We start from the raw sequence: 13,052 nt of genomic DNA on the forward strand, positions 1-13,052 counted from the left end.
CAACAATCGCTTAATTCTTTCCACAAGAAATTGGATTAAGAGTTTGGGTGTGTTCTCCTCAGCTTAAAAAATTAAGTTTCAGGTCCAATAAGTTCAAATAAGTTGCAAAAAGGTCCAATCAGGGCAATAAGTTCCAATCAGGTCTAATAAGGTCCAATAAGTTCTAATCAGGTGTAATAAGTTTCAATCAGGTGCAATAAATTCCAATCAGGTCTAATAAGGTCCAATAAGTTTCAATCAGGTCTAATAAGGTCCAATAAGGGTCCAAATAATCAATGTTCAATCAACATTTGTATTATATTCCATTATTTTATTATTCATAATTTCATATCACTATTAACTGATTATTTTATTATTAGAATTTTGGTGAAAGTACCACAATGATTATATAGTACAATACTTGTATTAGTGTAAGGAGTTAATGCATTCTACTACCTTCAAGTAAATGAAAGTGGAGTGAGAATTTTTCATATGTGGCAATTTTAACTTGTTAGCAATAAATGTTAATCAACTTTTGATTTTCTACTAGTGCTTTATAAAATCAAAACAAGACTATTAGATATATTAGTGGTGAAAGTTATCATAGGCAAATATATAAAAGTAAGTTTTTTTTGTTAAATTAATTATTATAAGAGATAATTAATAATAATTATTCTTTTAAAGGATGAATTTTAACAATTATTACTTCATAATAAATTTTGCTCGGTAGTATTTACATTAGGGGTAATATTTATGTTATTAATTGTCAATTTTTTTGTCTAATAAGGTCAAATAAGTTTCAATCAGGTCCAATAAGGTCTAATAAGTTTCAATCAGGGTCAATAAGGTTTAATAAGTTTCAATCAGGGTCAATAAGGTCTAATAAGATTCAATCGGGTAAATAAGTTCCAATCAGGTCCAATCAAGTCCAATAAGTTGGATCATGTCCAATCAGGTTTAATAAGTTCCAACAAGTTCAGTTCAGGTTCAATAAGTTCAGTTCAGATAAGTTCAGGGCCAATAAGTTGAAGAAAACGCACCCTTTATGTCTTTAATCTTCTCTTGTTATTATCATGAAAAGGTTAGGTATCTAAACACTTGTGCAAATCATTTAATGAGATATAATTATAACTTATAAGACCGTACGTTATTTTATTTTGAAATACTAAACAATGGTCTTGTGGTAGATTAATGGTTGAGCTTTAAGTTTTCGTTTCAAAAGTCACGTGTTCAATACCTTTTACAACATTATTTTTTTAATTGAGGGTTTACTTGAATATAAAGCATTTGCGTTAGAACTTTAGAGGAGAGTGCCACGTGGCAAATTAACTTTCTTATGAACACCTTTTAATATATTAGTACTAGCATTTTTTGCACGCGATGCGTGCTTGGATTTTTTTCAAAACAGAAACTCGATTTTTTCAATGTATGTAAAAGTCAAAATTTGAACATTAGACATACAAAGTATAATTGTTTTTATTTACAAAATTAATTGGTTTAGTCTCTGTCACTTAAGTCTCTCACCAATCTTTTTTTTTTTTTTACTTTTCAAGTTCAAAATTCTATGAATAAATAGAATTTTATTGAATTTACTCTGATTTCTAATATTATAATTTTTTAGTTGATTTTAAACTAAGTACACTACTTCATATATTGTGAAGAAAGTGGACACTTGGATTTCAAGTCAAATTTTTGTGAGTATGTATTGACGTTGTAGTGTATCGGTTGTAGTTTGTAAGTTAAATCCAAAGAAATGGACACTTGGACTTCATATCTTTTGGTTTTTGTAAAGTTTCATCATTTGAGTGATTGTATGTAATGTAAATAATCATACAATTCTATGATTTTAGTTGACTTGTGAGTGATTGTTATAATTTTATTTCCAGTATTTTTATTTGAATCTCCCTTTGGTTTGCAAGTGGATTTGTAATTTAGAAAGGAAAAAGATAAAATAGTCTCTTCATTTGGGGACACCATAGCTCCCCCTTCCCTTATATAATAGAGACTAGCTTTTTATGCACGCGATGCGTGCGATGACATTTTTAGGCATAATTATTACGTAGTAGTAAACAAAAAGAAAATGCAAGTTAGTATTTTACGGTCACCTTGTGAATAAGATTCTTTGAAATACAATCAAATAGTACTCCTTCTACATTATGTTATTTCTTTTGCACTGATTAACTCTTTGCATTTAAGTAGCATTACAGTATTACTCCTTTAGTTAAACTTATCTCTATTGAACAATAAAAAAATCCAGTCCATATTATCTGTTACGTTGAATTTCCAATGCAACATATTATAATTTGGCTAATTTATACTTTGATCTACACTTGTATTTGAAACCCATATTATAATTTGGCTAGTTTATACCTTGATCCACACTTGTATTTGAAACCCAAAATTTTGAGTAGTGACGTGTTGTAGCCTGTAGGCACATCCTTCTAGAATTTTAACAAAAAAAATTTCACTACCTTTTCCACTACTTGGCAACATCAGTATAATTCCACTACTTTTGCTATTCATTTTCTTTCTCCTCTCACTACAAATCTACGAACCATATATTCAAGGAACCTAGTTAATCAAACTATACACTATACAATAAGAAAATCAACCTTTTCAAGTATTAAGCAAAGCAGTAGATCTAATTCATCAAAAATCCATCAGCTGTATCAACCACTTTTGAAGGAAGCAAACCAACTTCAGTTTTTTCTTTGGTCGATTTTCTAACAAAGAAAGGTAATTCCTTAAATCAACTTCAGTTTTTTTCTTGGGGCGATTTTCTATCATCCCAAAATTTAATCCGAAAAGTATGAATCAATTTCAGTTTTTTTCCCTTGCCTAACATCTAAATTATGATTTCACAAACTTATATTTAAAATTTTCATCAGTCTCATATTTAAAATTATATTTGAGATAAAATTGTAAATTTTCATACACAAATTGATATTGGAATTTTTTTAAAAAAACAAAAATTGTTTCTTTTATCTTGTTTTCTGATATAATATGAAAATGAATTAAATTTAAATTGTATAAAAGCCCTTTTTTTCCATTTCAAAATTTTACAGTTGTCTTGGTGCGTGATTTCACTATTTGTTTTTGCAAAATAATATAATTTTTTTTCTGAAAATGGTTTTAGCAAATTAATTTAATTTTTTTCTGAAAATTGATTTTTGCAAAAACCGTTCGCGAAAACTTTGATTTTTTTTTTTTTCAAAATTTATTTGTGAAAATGGTTTTTTTGCAAAAGTTATGAGCAGAATTTTCAATATTGGAATTTTTTTTAAAAAAAACTAAATTTTGTTACTTTTATCTTGTTCTCTCATTTCATGTGAAAATAAAGGGTTAAATTTAAGTCCTTTTTAACTAATTACTATCATCTCCCTTTTTTCTGTTAGTCACTACATAACAATTGTTATTGTTTTTTCAACTAATTTGAAATAACTTGGAAGATTAAAAGAATTATGTACCTTTTTGGAAGTTTGCAAATCGTCGATGGACAAATGTGTGATATCCCCGTCGAAATTTTATGTTTTTTTTATAGATTTTTATGCATAGCGTGCATAGGTAAAGAATAATTTGCAAGTGAAATTGTGAGTTCTTGAGAACAATGATTTGTAAGTGAATTTTGTGAATGTTTTTTTTTCATGTATTTACACCCTACTATATTAGTTTTGGTTTGTCAGTTAATTTTTAGTTTTTGTAAAGTTTATTGATTTGCGGAATTTCTTGAACGTGATTTAGAAAGGGATTTGTAAAGTTTTATAACATAAGTGATTTGGGAGTGATGTTGAAATTTAATTTTCGGTAGCTTTGTTTAAATCCCCATTTTGGTATTGATATTATTTTGTAATTTAGTAAGGGAAAGGGGGCAAAATAGTCAGTTCAAAAGAGGACACCATAGGTCCTCCCTTCCCTTATGTAATAGAGATATGTTGTACTTTAATTCTTGAATGATATTTTACATAAACCTTTTTACCTTGATAATTAATCGCTATAATATAATAGAAAGAGATGGGTCCAAATATATGTAAGAGTTTCATTATATATAGGAAACACTATGGAAAAGTAAATAATTTTTTTCCTCGTCTAACTTCTAAATTATAATTTCACTACAAATACACCTCAGTTGTTTTCCGTGTCTAACTTCTGAATTTTGTTTGCACACATTGATATTTAAAAATTTCCATCATTTCAAATTTGGTCCTTTTCTAAATTTTAACACTTTTAGCTTCAATTATATTTGAAATGAAATTTTGATTTTTTCATACACAATTTGATATTGGAATTTTTTTTTAGAAAAACAAAAATCGTTACTTTTTGCAAATTAATTTAGTTTTTTCTGAAAATGGATTTTTGCAAAAAATTGTTTGCAAAAAGGTTTATATTGTTTTGTTTTTCAAAATTTATTTCTGAACATGGATTTTTTGCGAAAGTTTTGGGCAAAAATTTAAATATTGGCATTTTTTTTAGAAAAAACTAAATTTATTTTATATGAAATGAATTAAATTTAAGTCTGATTGTATAAAAGCCCTTTTGAACTCATTGTTGTCATCTCCATTTTTTTAACTACATAACAACAACTAATTTCCTATTGTTTATTTCAACTAATGTGAAATAATTTGGAAGTTCGCAAATTATGCCGATGGATGAATGTGTGATATCACCGTCAAATTCTTATGTTTTTCTCAAATTTGTGTTTATAGGTAACTTTTGTGAGTATTTGTATTTATGTATTGATGTTCTAGATTATTAGTTTTACTTTGTATGTTAATTTTAAGTTTTAATAAAGTTTTTTGATTATTTGAATGATTTGCAACATGATTTTCCTAATTGTATGTGTGATTTGTAAGTTTCTTCTTTTAAGTGATTTGTGAGTGATTTGTGAGTGAGTGTTGTAAATTAATTTTCGGTAGTTTTTTTGAGTCTCCATTTTAATTTTGAGATTCCTTTTGTAATTTAGTAAAGGGAAGGGGGGTAAAATAGTCAGTTCAAAAGAGGACACCATAGCTCCCCCTTCCCTTATATAATAGAGATAGATTTACATCAAACATCATGGTTTGATAATATTCTACTTTGGCTTGTAAGATTGTTCTTTTTCAAGAAAATAAGGATACACTGACAGAAGAAAAGTATATGTATTCAGCTTAATTTAATGCATTCATTAATATAATAATTGAGTGCCTAACAAGTTTTGAATATGCACTAGTTATTAGACCCGAGCTACGCTTCGGGTAAGAAAATATTTCATTTATTAATATAATACTTTATGATAATAACACTAAATACAACTTAGCCTAGTGGCTAAGACTTAAGTATATGTACTTGAGGTCTCGAGATCAAACCCTATACTACGCAATTTCTAAATTTTTTTTATTGTACATGGATTACATGAACTAAACTCCCTAGGGAGAGCGCCATGTGGCACAGTTTCTTGTTTATGCACGGCTTTTAATATATTTGTATAGAATAGATTATAAGCTTTGAAGTTCAATGGTCATAAGCTAATATTGTTTTCTTCTACTTTTTACTCTATAATTAAAAGCATACACGAGGCTTTGGTTCAGTTTCTTAATGGAAAATGGATAAAATGGTTCTAATGTAAAGTAGGAAAAAATTAAAAGAAAATTTTAACATGTAAAACTAGAGAAAAAAAGCAACAAATATGGAGAAGGGGGACACCACATTTATTTAAGCTTTTTTAATAATTTTTTCTTTAAAAATAATGTTAGCACATGCAAGAAGACAAGGTGAAGTGAGGAAGGAAACAAATATAAGAAGAAGAAGCAAAGGGGAAAAGGTGAGGAGTCGAGGATGGAGAAAATGGTCGTGAAGATAGGATGTAGGTGATTTTTTTTTAACAACAGAAAAATTTGCATTAATTAAAAACAGAATTACACACTAAAGATAGTGCCATACTAAAAACAAAGAAACTAAACTAAGCATTACTTGCTCTTACATAACAAGCACAATCACGTAAATAACTTAAACTAGGAGAGAACTGCTCGATTAGGAGGAGTATGATGTTGGATAACTGTGTTAGAGTGCTTCTTATGGTGGTTGACAATGTAGGTGAAGTTGAGGAAGAAATATAATAGCAAGCGATAAGGAAATATAAATAAGGATAAGAGTTAGCTTAAGTGGATAGAGCGCTCCCTCTTGGCCCTAGGTCAGGGGTTCGATCCTTACCCGCATTATGCTGGGGTATTTTCTTTACATGCTATGCATGTCTTACCAACCAATGTGTTGGTATTTCCTACATGCTAGTAGCCTTGTAGTGGGTTAGCATTTGGGCGGACTTAATTTCCTAATAAAAAAAATATATCTTAGACCCTTAAAAAGTTTCACTGTTCATAAGGCTTTGGATAATTTCAGCCGTCGATCTATTCCTTCCATCTGAGCCACACGAATTTTCATCTATCTCCTCTTTACTGCTTCTCTCTCCTCTCTCCTTCTTCAGATAATTCAACAAAAAAAACCCTAGCATACTTTTCCCCAATCTCTTGGGTTTTCCCTTCCGAATTTCACTTTCAAGTTCATGATGCACATTTTGGACTCCATTTGCAGAAATTCGGAGCCTTTAATATTCAGGATTCAGGAATTGAAATAGTAGACCACGATTTGGACGAATTCCAGTTTCTAATTCATTTTTTTTTTGTGATTTGTGAGTTAGGCTCCTTCTTCTCCAACAAGATACAACAAGATCAACGAATAAGGTTTTTATTTCTCTCCTTTCTTTCTGTCTTCATTTCTTTTTTTATTTTCTTTCTCTTCATTTTTTTGTGTGGCATATTTGCTAAAATTTGAGTGTTTAGGGGTGCTGTTTTTCCTCTCACTATTCTTTTTAGATCAACAGTAGTTGGTCAAATTGCCTTCTCCCGATTTCAGGATATTTAGAGCAACGTTTTACCGGAGAATGAACTCTGTTGACGAGATTGGAACTCGAATTTCCCAAAAATCGAAGGTATATATGTTTACGAGCAATTCTTCATACAAGCTTTTAAATTTTCACTCCCCACAAATTTGAGTGAGAAATCAGATTATTCTTCATCCATTTCTTAAAAAATGTTTTCTAATCCTTCTCTGAAATGATGTAGAAGCGTTGTTCTATTCTTCTCGCAAGTCGCAGCTTTTTCTGCCATGATAGTATTATGCAGGTAAGAAACCTTGTCAATTTTGATTTTTCAATGGCTTGATATTTCATCATTAAGAGTTTCTTCTCAATTTTAAATTTCATTAATTTCAAAGGCTTGATAATTCATGTTTTAGGGTTTCATTTAAGTTGAAAATGGGTAATTTGATTCTGTATACGTCAGCCTCTCACACAACAAACGAGAAAACACCTTCCTTTCATCAATTCATGTCTCCTCCCAAATTTTCACTTCAATGTCTATTGTCACTTTTGCTCTGTGAACCTAGATAGGGACATCAATACAGAAATCCTAAGGGAGTGAGATGAGTGCCCACACCCCTGCTCACACCACAACAGTGACACACACCGGATAGTGCACATACAATATACACCTGCCCACCCCGTGCACATACAACCCTGCCCCTGCAGGCACCGTCCTCTATGTGAACCTTAAACTCCATATATATTTAGGCTTTCATGTGAACAGAATATGCTGGTTATAGCCTAATTTGTGAAGCCTAATTTTGCGGGGTATATCCTAATTGATTTTCATACTCTGGATTTAATTGATTTTTAACATAAGCCTAATTTTTGTTAAGATCCCTCAAAACATTTGTGCTTCAGCTTCACTTTGAATCCAATGTAAAGCTTATTTTCCTGCAAACATCCTAATTGATTTCCAAACACAAGCCTAATTTAAGTAATTTTTACATCCTAATTTTACATGCCATGTTCACATGAAACTCCTTCAATGCCCTAATGGATATCTCTTGATTTAGGATGTGATATCCATATTTTACATGGTTATGCAAAACCTTAAATTACCATTACAATGTTTTGGAATTTCGAATACCACAAAACCACCCTTCCACTTTCTCTACCATCCTCATAAGTGCAGCTCCTTAGAAATATACGATTGCGGCAAAACAATTTCAATTCCGGGTAAGTTACCCATCTCGATCTCCTTGAATGTATCTCTTGATTATCTACTTTAATTAATGTTTGCTCGTATCTAAATTAAGATGTGATAGAAACTCATATCTAAATTAGAGAAGTTAGGATAAAACTAGGAAAAGTGAGCTAGGAAGGAAGGGGGAAACATGACAAAATAGAAATAGTTTGGCTTTCGTAAAATGTCTAAAACTAATTAGAGAAAAAGACAGGTATGGAGGCAGGATATGGTAGAAGGAAAGAGAATGGAGAAGTTGGAGGTCTAGAATTAGAAGAAGTTAAGGATAGAGGTATTACATAACTAGGAATTAAAAGTGAGCTAGGAAGGAAGGGGGAAACATGACAAAATATAAATAGCTTGGCTTTCGTAAAATGTCTAAAACTAATTAGAGAAAAAGATAGGTATGGAGGGAGGATATGGTAGAATGAAAGAGAATGAAGAAGTTGAAGGTCTAGAATCCATTCCATAACCTTTTAAAAGTGGCAATTATTGCTACTGTAGCAACCAATAGTGAAATGGGTGAAAAATCCTTGAAATTCACTGTTCATAAGGTTAGGCAAATCTCAGCCCTTCATTTGAGCCTTCATCTCAGCCGCACAATATTCTCTTTCTGCCCTATTTCCCTGTCTTTCGTCTGTTGTGTTGTTTCTCTTCTCTTCTCTCTCTTCAATGTCTGACTCTCTCTCCTCTTTTGCCAAAAGTCTCCTTTTCCAGATCTTTCTCCATTTCATTGATTTTCAGTTCTTGAACAAGCTAGGGTTTATCTATGGTAGAGCACCGAAGGAATGATGCAATGGTGTTTCAAATTCCAATTTTGGGTATGTTTGTTCCTGCGTTTTCACTTATTCTAGATTATATCCTTGCTTGTTGATATTCATTTGATAGTAGAGTGAATTGGGTAAAGCTAAAGTTCTCACTAATATATGGTCTTCTTTCTTTTTTCTTTGGGTCGATTTTATGATTTATGTATTCATTTTTCCTATTTTCATGATAATTAACCTAAGACAGAATAAGAATTTAGGGTTTCGGGACAAGGACGATGTTGTCGACAACCTATTGTTGTTGGTAAAAGTTTCTGAGCAAGATGTTCCTATATGTTGTTGTTGGAGTTTGCAATCATTTTTCAATGTTTGATTTTTTTCAATTGTAATTCTCTTTTTGTTTTTTGCCAATTATATCAGTTTGATTGCCTTGCTTAGTGAACATCTATAATATATGTGTTTCTTTTCTTTAAAATAAAAAGTGTATTTATTTAATTTTGATGAGATATTCTGTTAGAAATCCTAATCATTTTCTTCTTTTTCTCTGAAATATTTGGGTTTACTGAATTCAGGGAAAAATAGGGAGAAGTGAAGTTTGTCTCCGTGAGCTATATTTGGAAGAAGAATCAATAATGGGTTTTATTATGAGTATTTTTGATTTGGATGTAGATCCTCTCTCGTGGGCTTGTCTCTGCGTGCTACTTCACCTTCTTTCAGTCCACTAATGTATAGGTTTGCCTCGAAATTTCTCAATTCCCTCATTATCTGTATTTTTCAACCACTTATGTGTAATACCCTCATTGTTATATTCATTTTTTTTAATATTTTGGATTGTTCTGTTTCCTCTATAATGGGTGTAGCGATTGCCTATTAGTATCCTCATTGTTATGCCCTCATTGTGTATGTATGACATTCTCAAATTCTAATTGTTTAGATATCGCGGCGCTTAAATAAATTTTTATACAACATAGGATTTATTGTTTACAATTTTATGTGTTGCCGTGAATTTTAGTCGTTCTTGTAGAATCACAGGATATGCCCATGGATATTACGCGAACCCAAAGTTAGCTCACCAATATGGTAATCTCCTCTGTACTGGAGCTGCTATTACAGAACAAAAGTAGATTTACTTCCATGCTTATGTATCATCTCCTAATCCTTATCTTTGACACGTGTTTTTGTGAGGATGCAGCATAGTACAGTTGATGTATATGAACACAGAACAACACCTTCGCCAGTATGGTAATCCCATTTCCCCTTAGAAATTATTTCCGGTTTTATGAGGTAGTTGCCCTAGGTGTTGTTGTTCAGGTGTGCTTTGCGTTCTATGATGGTTATGTTGGATTTGAGGGCCTTCTGTGTGTGTCGACTTGGACTTTTGTGTATGGTTTAGTATCTCATTTTTTAAAAAAAGTTGAGTTATTCATCTGTTTGATTGTAGTTAGTTGGACTTTCGCGTGTGTCGACTTGGAAGATGTGCTTTTTGCTTATCTCTATTATACTAGGGAAATTTGTTTGCTTGTATAACCTTTAGTTCTTCTGTGTTTTAGGGATTGTTTAGTAGAAGGAAAAAAAATCACTACTTTCAACCTTCGCTCGTATTATAGGTTTGTTTTCTTATACTCCTACTTAGTATTCTTGCTTTGTGACTAAATTCTAGAAGCAAAAACAAAAAATTTGCGGGTATCAACTAATCAAAGTGCTTGGCTATTTAATTGTCATTAGGCACTCTGATGTTGGTACTTTACATTCGCTTAAGACATTTTGTTAGTATACTGGGAGTTGTGCGCATTAGTGTTTAAATTATTTACATGTGCTTCTGCCAAGCCATGGACCCAGAACCATAGTTTCCAAGAACCAGAAAAACTAATTAGAGAAAAGGGCAGTAAAGTCCTACATAGAGGCTCTTTTGAACACATACAAATATTGAAAGAAAAGAGGAGTTGCCCAAGGGATTGGGTAAGTCACTGCCGTACAAAACAATGCATTTTTAAAAAACCTTAATTAAATCAGCTTCTCATAAGTCTCTCCCACATAATGAAGTAATTTATTTGTCCAATGAAATAGATGTAAAGAAGAAGAAGAGTTGATATGCACATCCATTGACTGTTTAGTTTTTTTCCTGTGAAATTGGCGAGTTTGGAACGGATCTTGCTTCTTTTTTAAGTCATTTGCTTTATTGCAGATAGTCTCTTGATTTTATTGAAATGGTTTCTTTTTTTTTTTTTTTTTGACAATGGGTAAAACAACTAAATAACCGAGAGAACTCAATTAGCTTTTCCTAGCTTTAATAGCTAGGTTATGTGCTAAATTGACTTCTTCTCTTTTTACTTTCTTACAACAAACGAAGTTGAAACTATTAGCTAGTCTCCTAATGTCTTTGATGATGTTGTCTATGTCCTTATTTGTTTCTCTTGGGTTCTTGAGGGCTTGAATTATCTCTCGATTGTCTGTTTTGATGATTTGTTCTGAGCATCGCCACTGCATGTCCGAAAGAGCTTTCATAACTGCGTAGGCTTCCGTCTGGACTGAGAGGTAGCAAAAATTTTCCCTGCAAATTCTTCTCTTGGGTCATTGTTTAAGTTTTTCCAGGCTATAGCTGCTTGCCACTGATTAGACTTTGCGTTCTTCTTCCAAGCTCCATCAACCACCAGTGATTGAACGTTTATCGATCTGTTTTGGCCCACTTCCCAATCAGGCTCTCTGTTGCTTGCTTCAACATTTTCCTCTAAACGAGAATCTCTTTGTGACCTTCTGTTCTTCGCTCTCATTATGTTTTCTTTGGTAATCTCCATGATCCTTCTAGGATTTGTGGAGCTATCTTTGAAGGTGACTTCATTTCTGTGAAGCCAGATTCCCCAGAGGGTAGAGATGAATTCAATTTCCATAATATCTTCCGTTCTCCTTTTCCTTTTTCTGAAGAGGTTGAGGAAGTTTTTGATCCACTCTGGAATCAAAAGATGATTACCCTGGTTTGCTGTAATACCCATAGAGGATCTCCAGATTCTTTGGGTGATTTCGCAATCCCTAAAGAGATGGGTCATAGTTTCGTCTTGCATTTTACACAAGCACATAGGATTAACATCTCTGATCTTCCTTTTGATTAATATATCTGCTGTTGGCAAAGCATGATTGAGATCTTCCATAAGAAGAGTTTCCATTTCGAAAAAATATCCATTTTCCAGAATTGCTTCCAGAAGATTGTTTTTTTGCTCGAACTCTGAGCTTTGCTTTGTAAGAACCAATAACCTGTTTTACTGAAAAGTGGCCTGATTTTGTTAGGCTCCAACCTATCCTATCTTCCTCTTCTTCCCTTTGGATATAAGTAGCCAGGATTTCTTTAGCTTCCTTTGCTCGATACAAGGACCAAACTGTTGAAGCCTTCCATGTTCTATCTGTGTTGATCAAGTCAGCAATCATTGTGAGGTTTCTCTTAGCGGTGATTGTTTGGAAGCTTTGGCTTGATGATAGTACTCGGGTGCCATCTTTCATTATCAATTCTGATTTTTTTTCCATTTCCCAGCCTTTGGAATAGGCCTTCTTTGAAGAAGATGCTAGCTTTGAAAAAGGCTACCAAAGGCGTAAGAGCAGTTTTTCGGTTTCATTCCTTCCATTGCCATTTCTACCGGGTCTTTTTTTATTTCGCGACGTAGATTTGCCTGATGAGGGAACCTCTTATTGTTGTGAATTCTCCATGCTTGATTGAACAGAAGGGCTTTATTTACATACTCTATATTCCTGAAGCTCAACCCTCCGTTGTTTTTGTGATTTTCCAGTAGTTCTCTTTTCCTCCAGTAAATTGGTGTTTTATCGAGAGAAGAGGCCCACCAGTATTTTAAAAGAATGGAAGAGATACTCTTTGAGGTTTTCTTTGGTAGGAGGTAAATTGAGATTATATTTGCAGCCAGAGAGGCTAAGATGGTGTTAATGAGGATTAGTTTACTGTTTGAGAGAGAGTGGAGAATTTCCAAGTCAGAATCTTATTTACGATTTTGGTGGTGATACTATTGAACTGAGATGTAGATCTTCCATCCATTCCATTGGACATCCAGATACTCCCCATCTTCTCTTTGTTCTTTACTCCTAGAGGTTTTCTCATGATCTTTAAAAACTTTCTAGGGGTATTAGGGCTGAAAATAACATGAGATTTGTCGAAGTTTATGGTTTCTCCAATTTTTCACAGAAAGTAGCCAGAACTCTTTTGATGGCCTAGCAATTCTTAGGGTTGGCT

General features: G+C 32.5%; 1 protein-coding gene and 1 pseudogene across 1 annotated transcript; one reads left to right on the forward strand and one right to left on the reverse strand.

Moving 5' to 3' along the window:
* Window positions 1–11,322: 11,322 nt before the first annotated feature.
* On the reverse strand, window positions 11,323–11,865 carry LOC130591193 (uncharacterized). Its single transcript, XM_057394131.1, has one exon. It carries the CDS (start codon window positions 11,863–11,865, stop codon window positions 11,323–11,325), a length of 543 nt encoding a protein of 180 aa, XP_057250114.1.
* Window positions 11,866–12,664: 799 nt separating this feature from the next.
* Window positions 12,665–13,052, forward strand: part of LOC130591194 (exonuclease DPD1, chloroplastic/mitochondrial-like) — a 3,638-nt pseudogene continuing 3,250 nt past the window's right edge.

This window comes from Beta vulgaris, chromosome 4, assembly GCF_026745355.1.
Source record: "Beta vulgaris subsp. vulgaris cultivar EL10 chromosome 4, EL10.2, whole genome shotgun sequence".
NCBI classification, from domain to species: Eukaryota; Viridiplantae; Streptophyta; class Magnoliopsida; order Caryophyllales; family Amaranthaceae; genus Beta; species Beta vulgaris.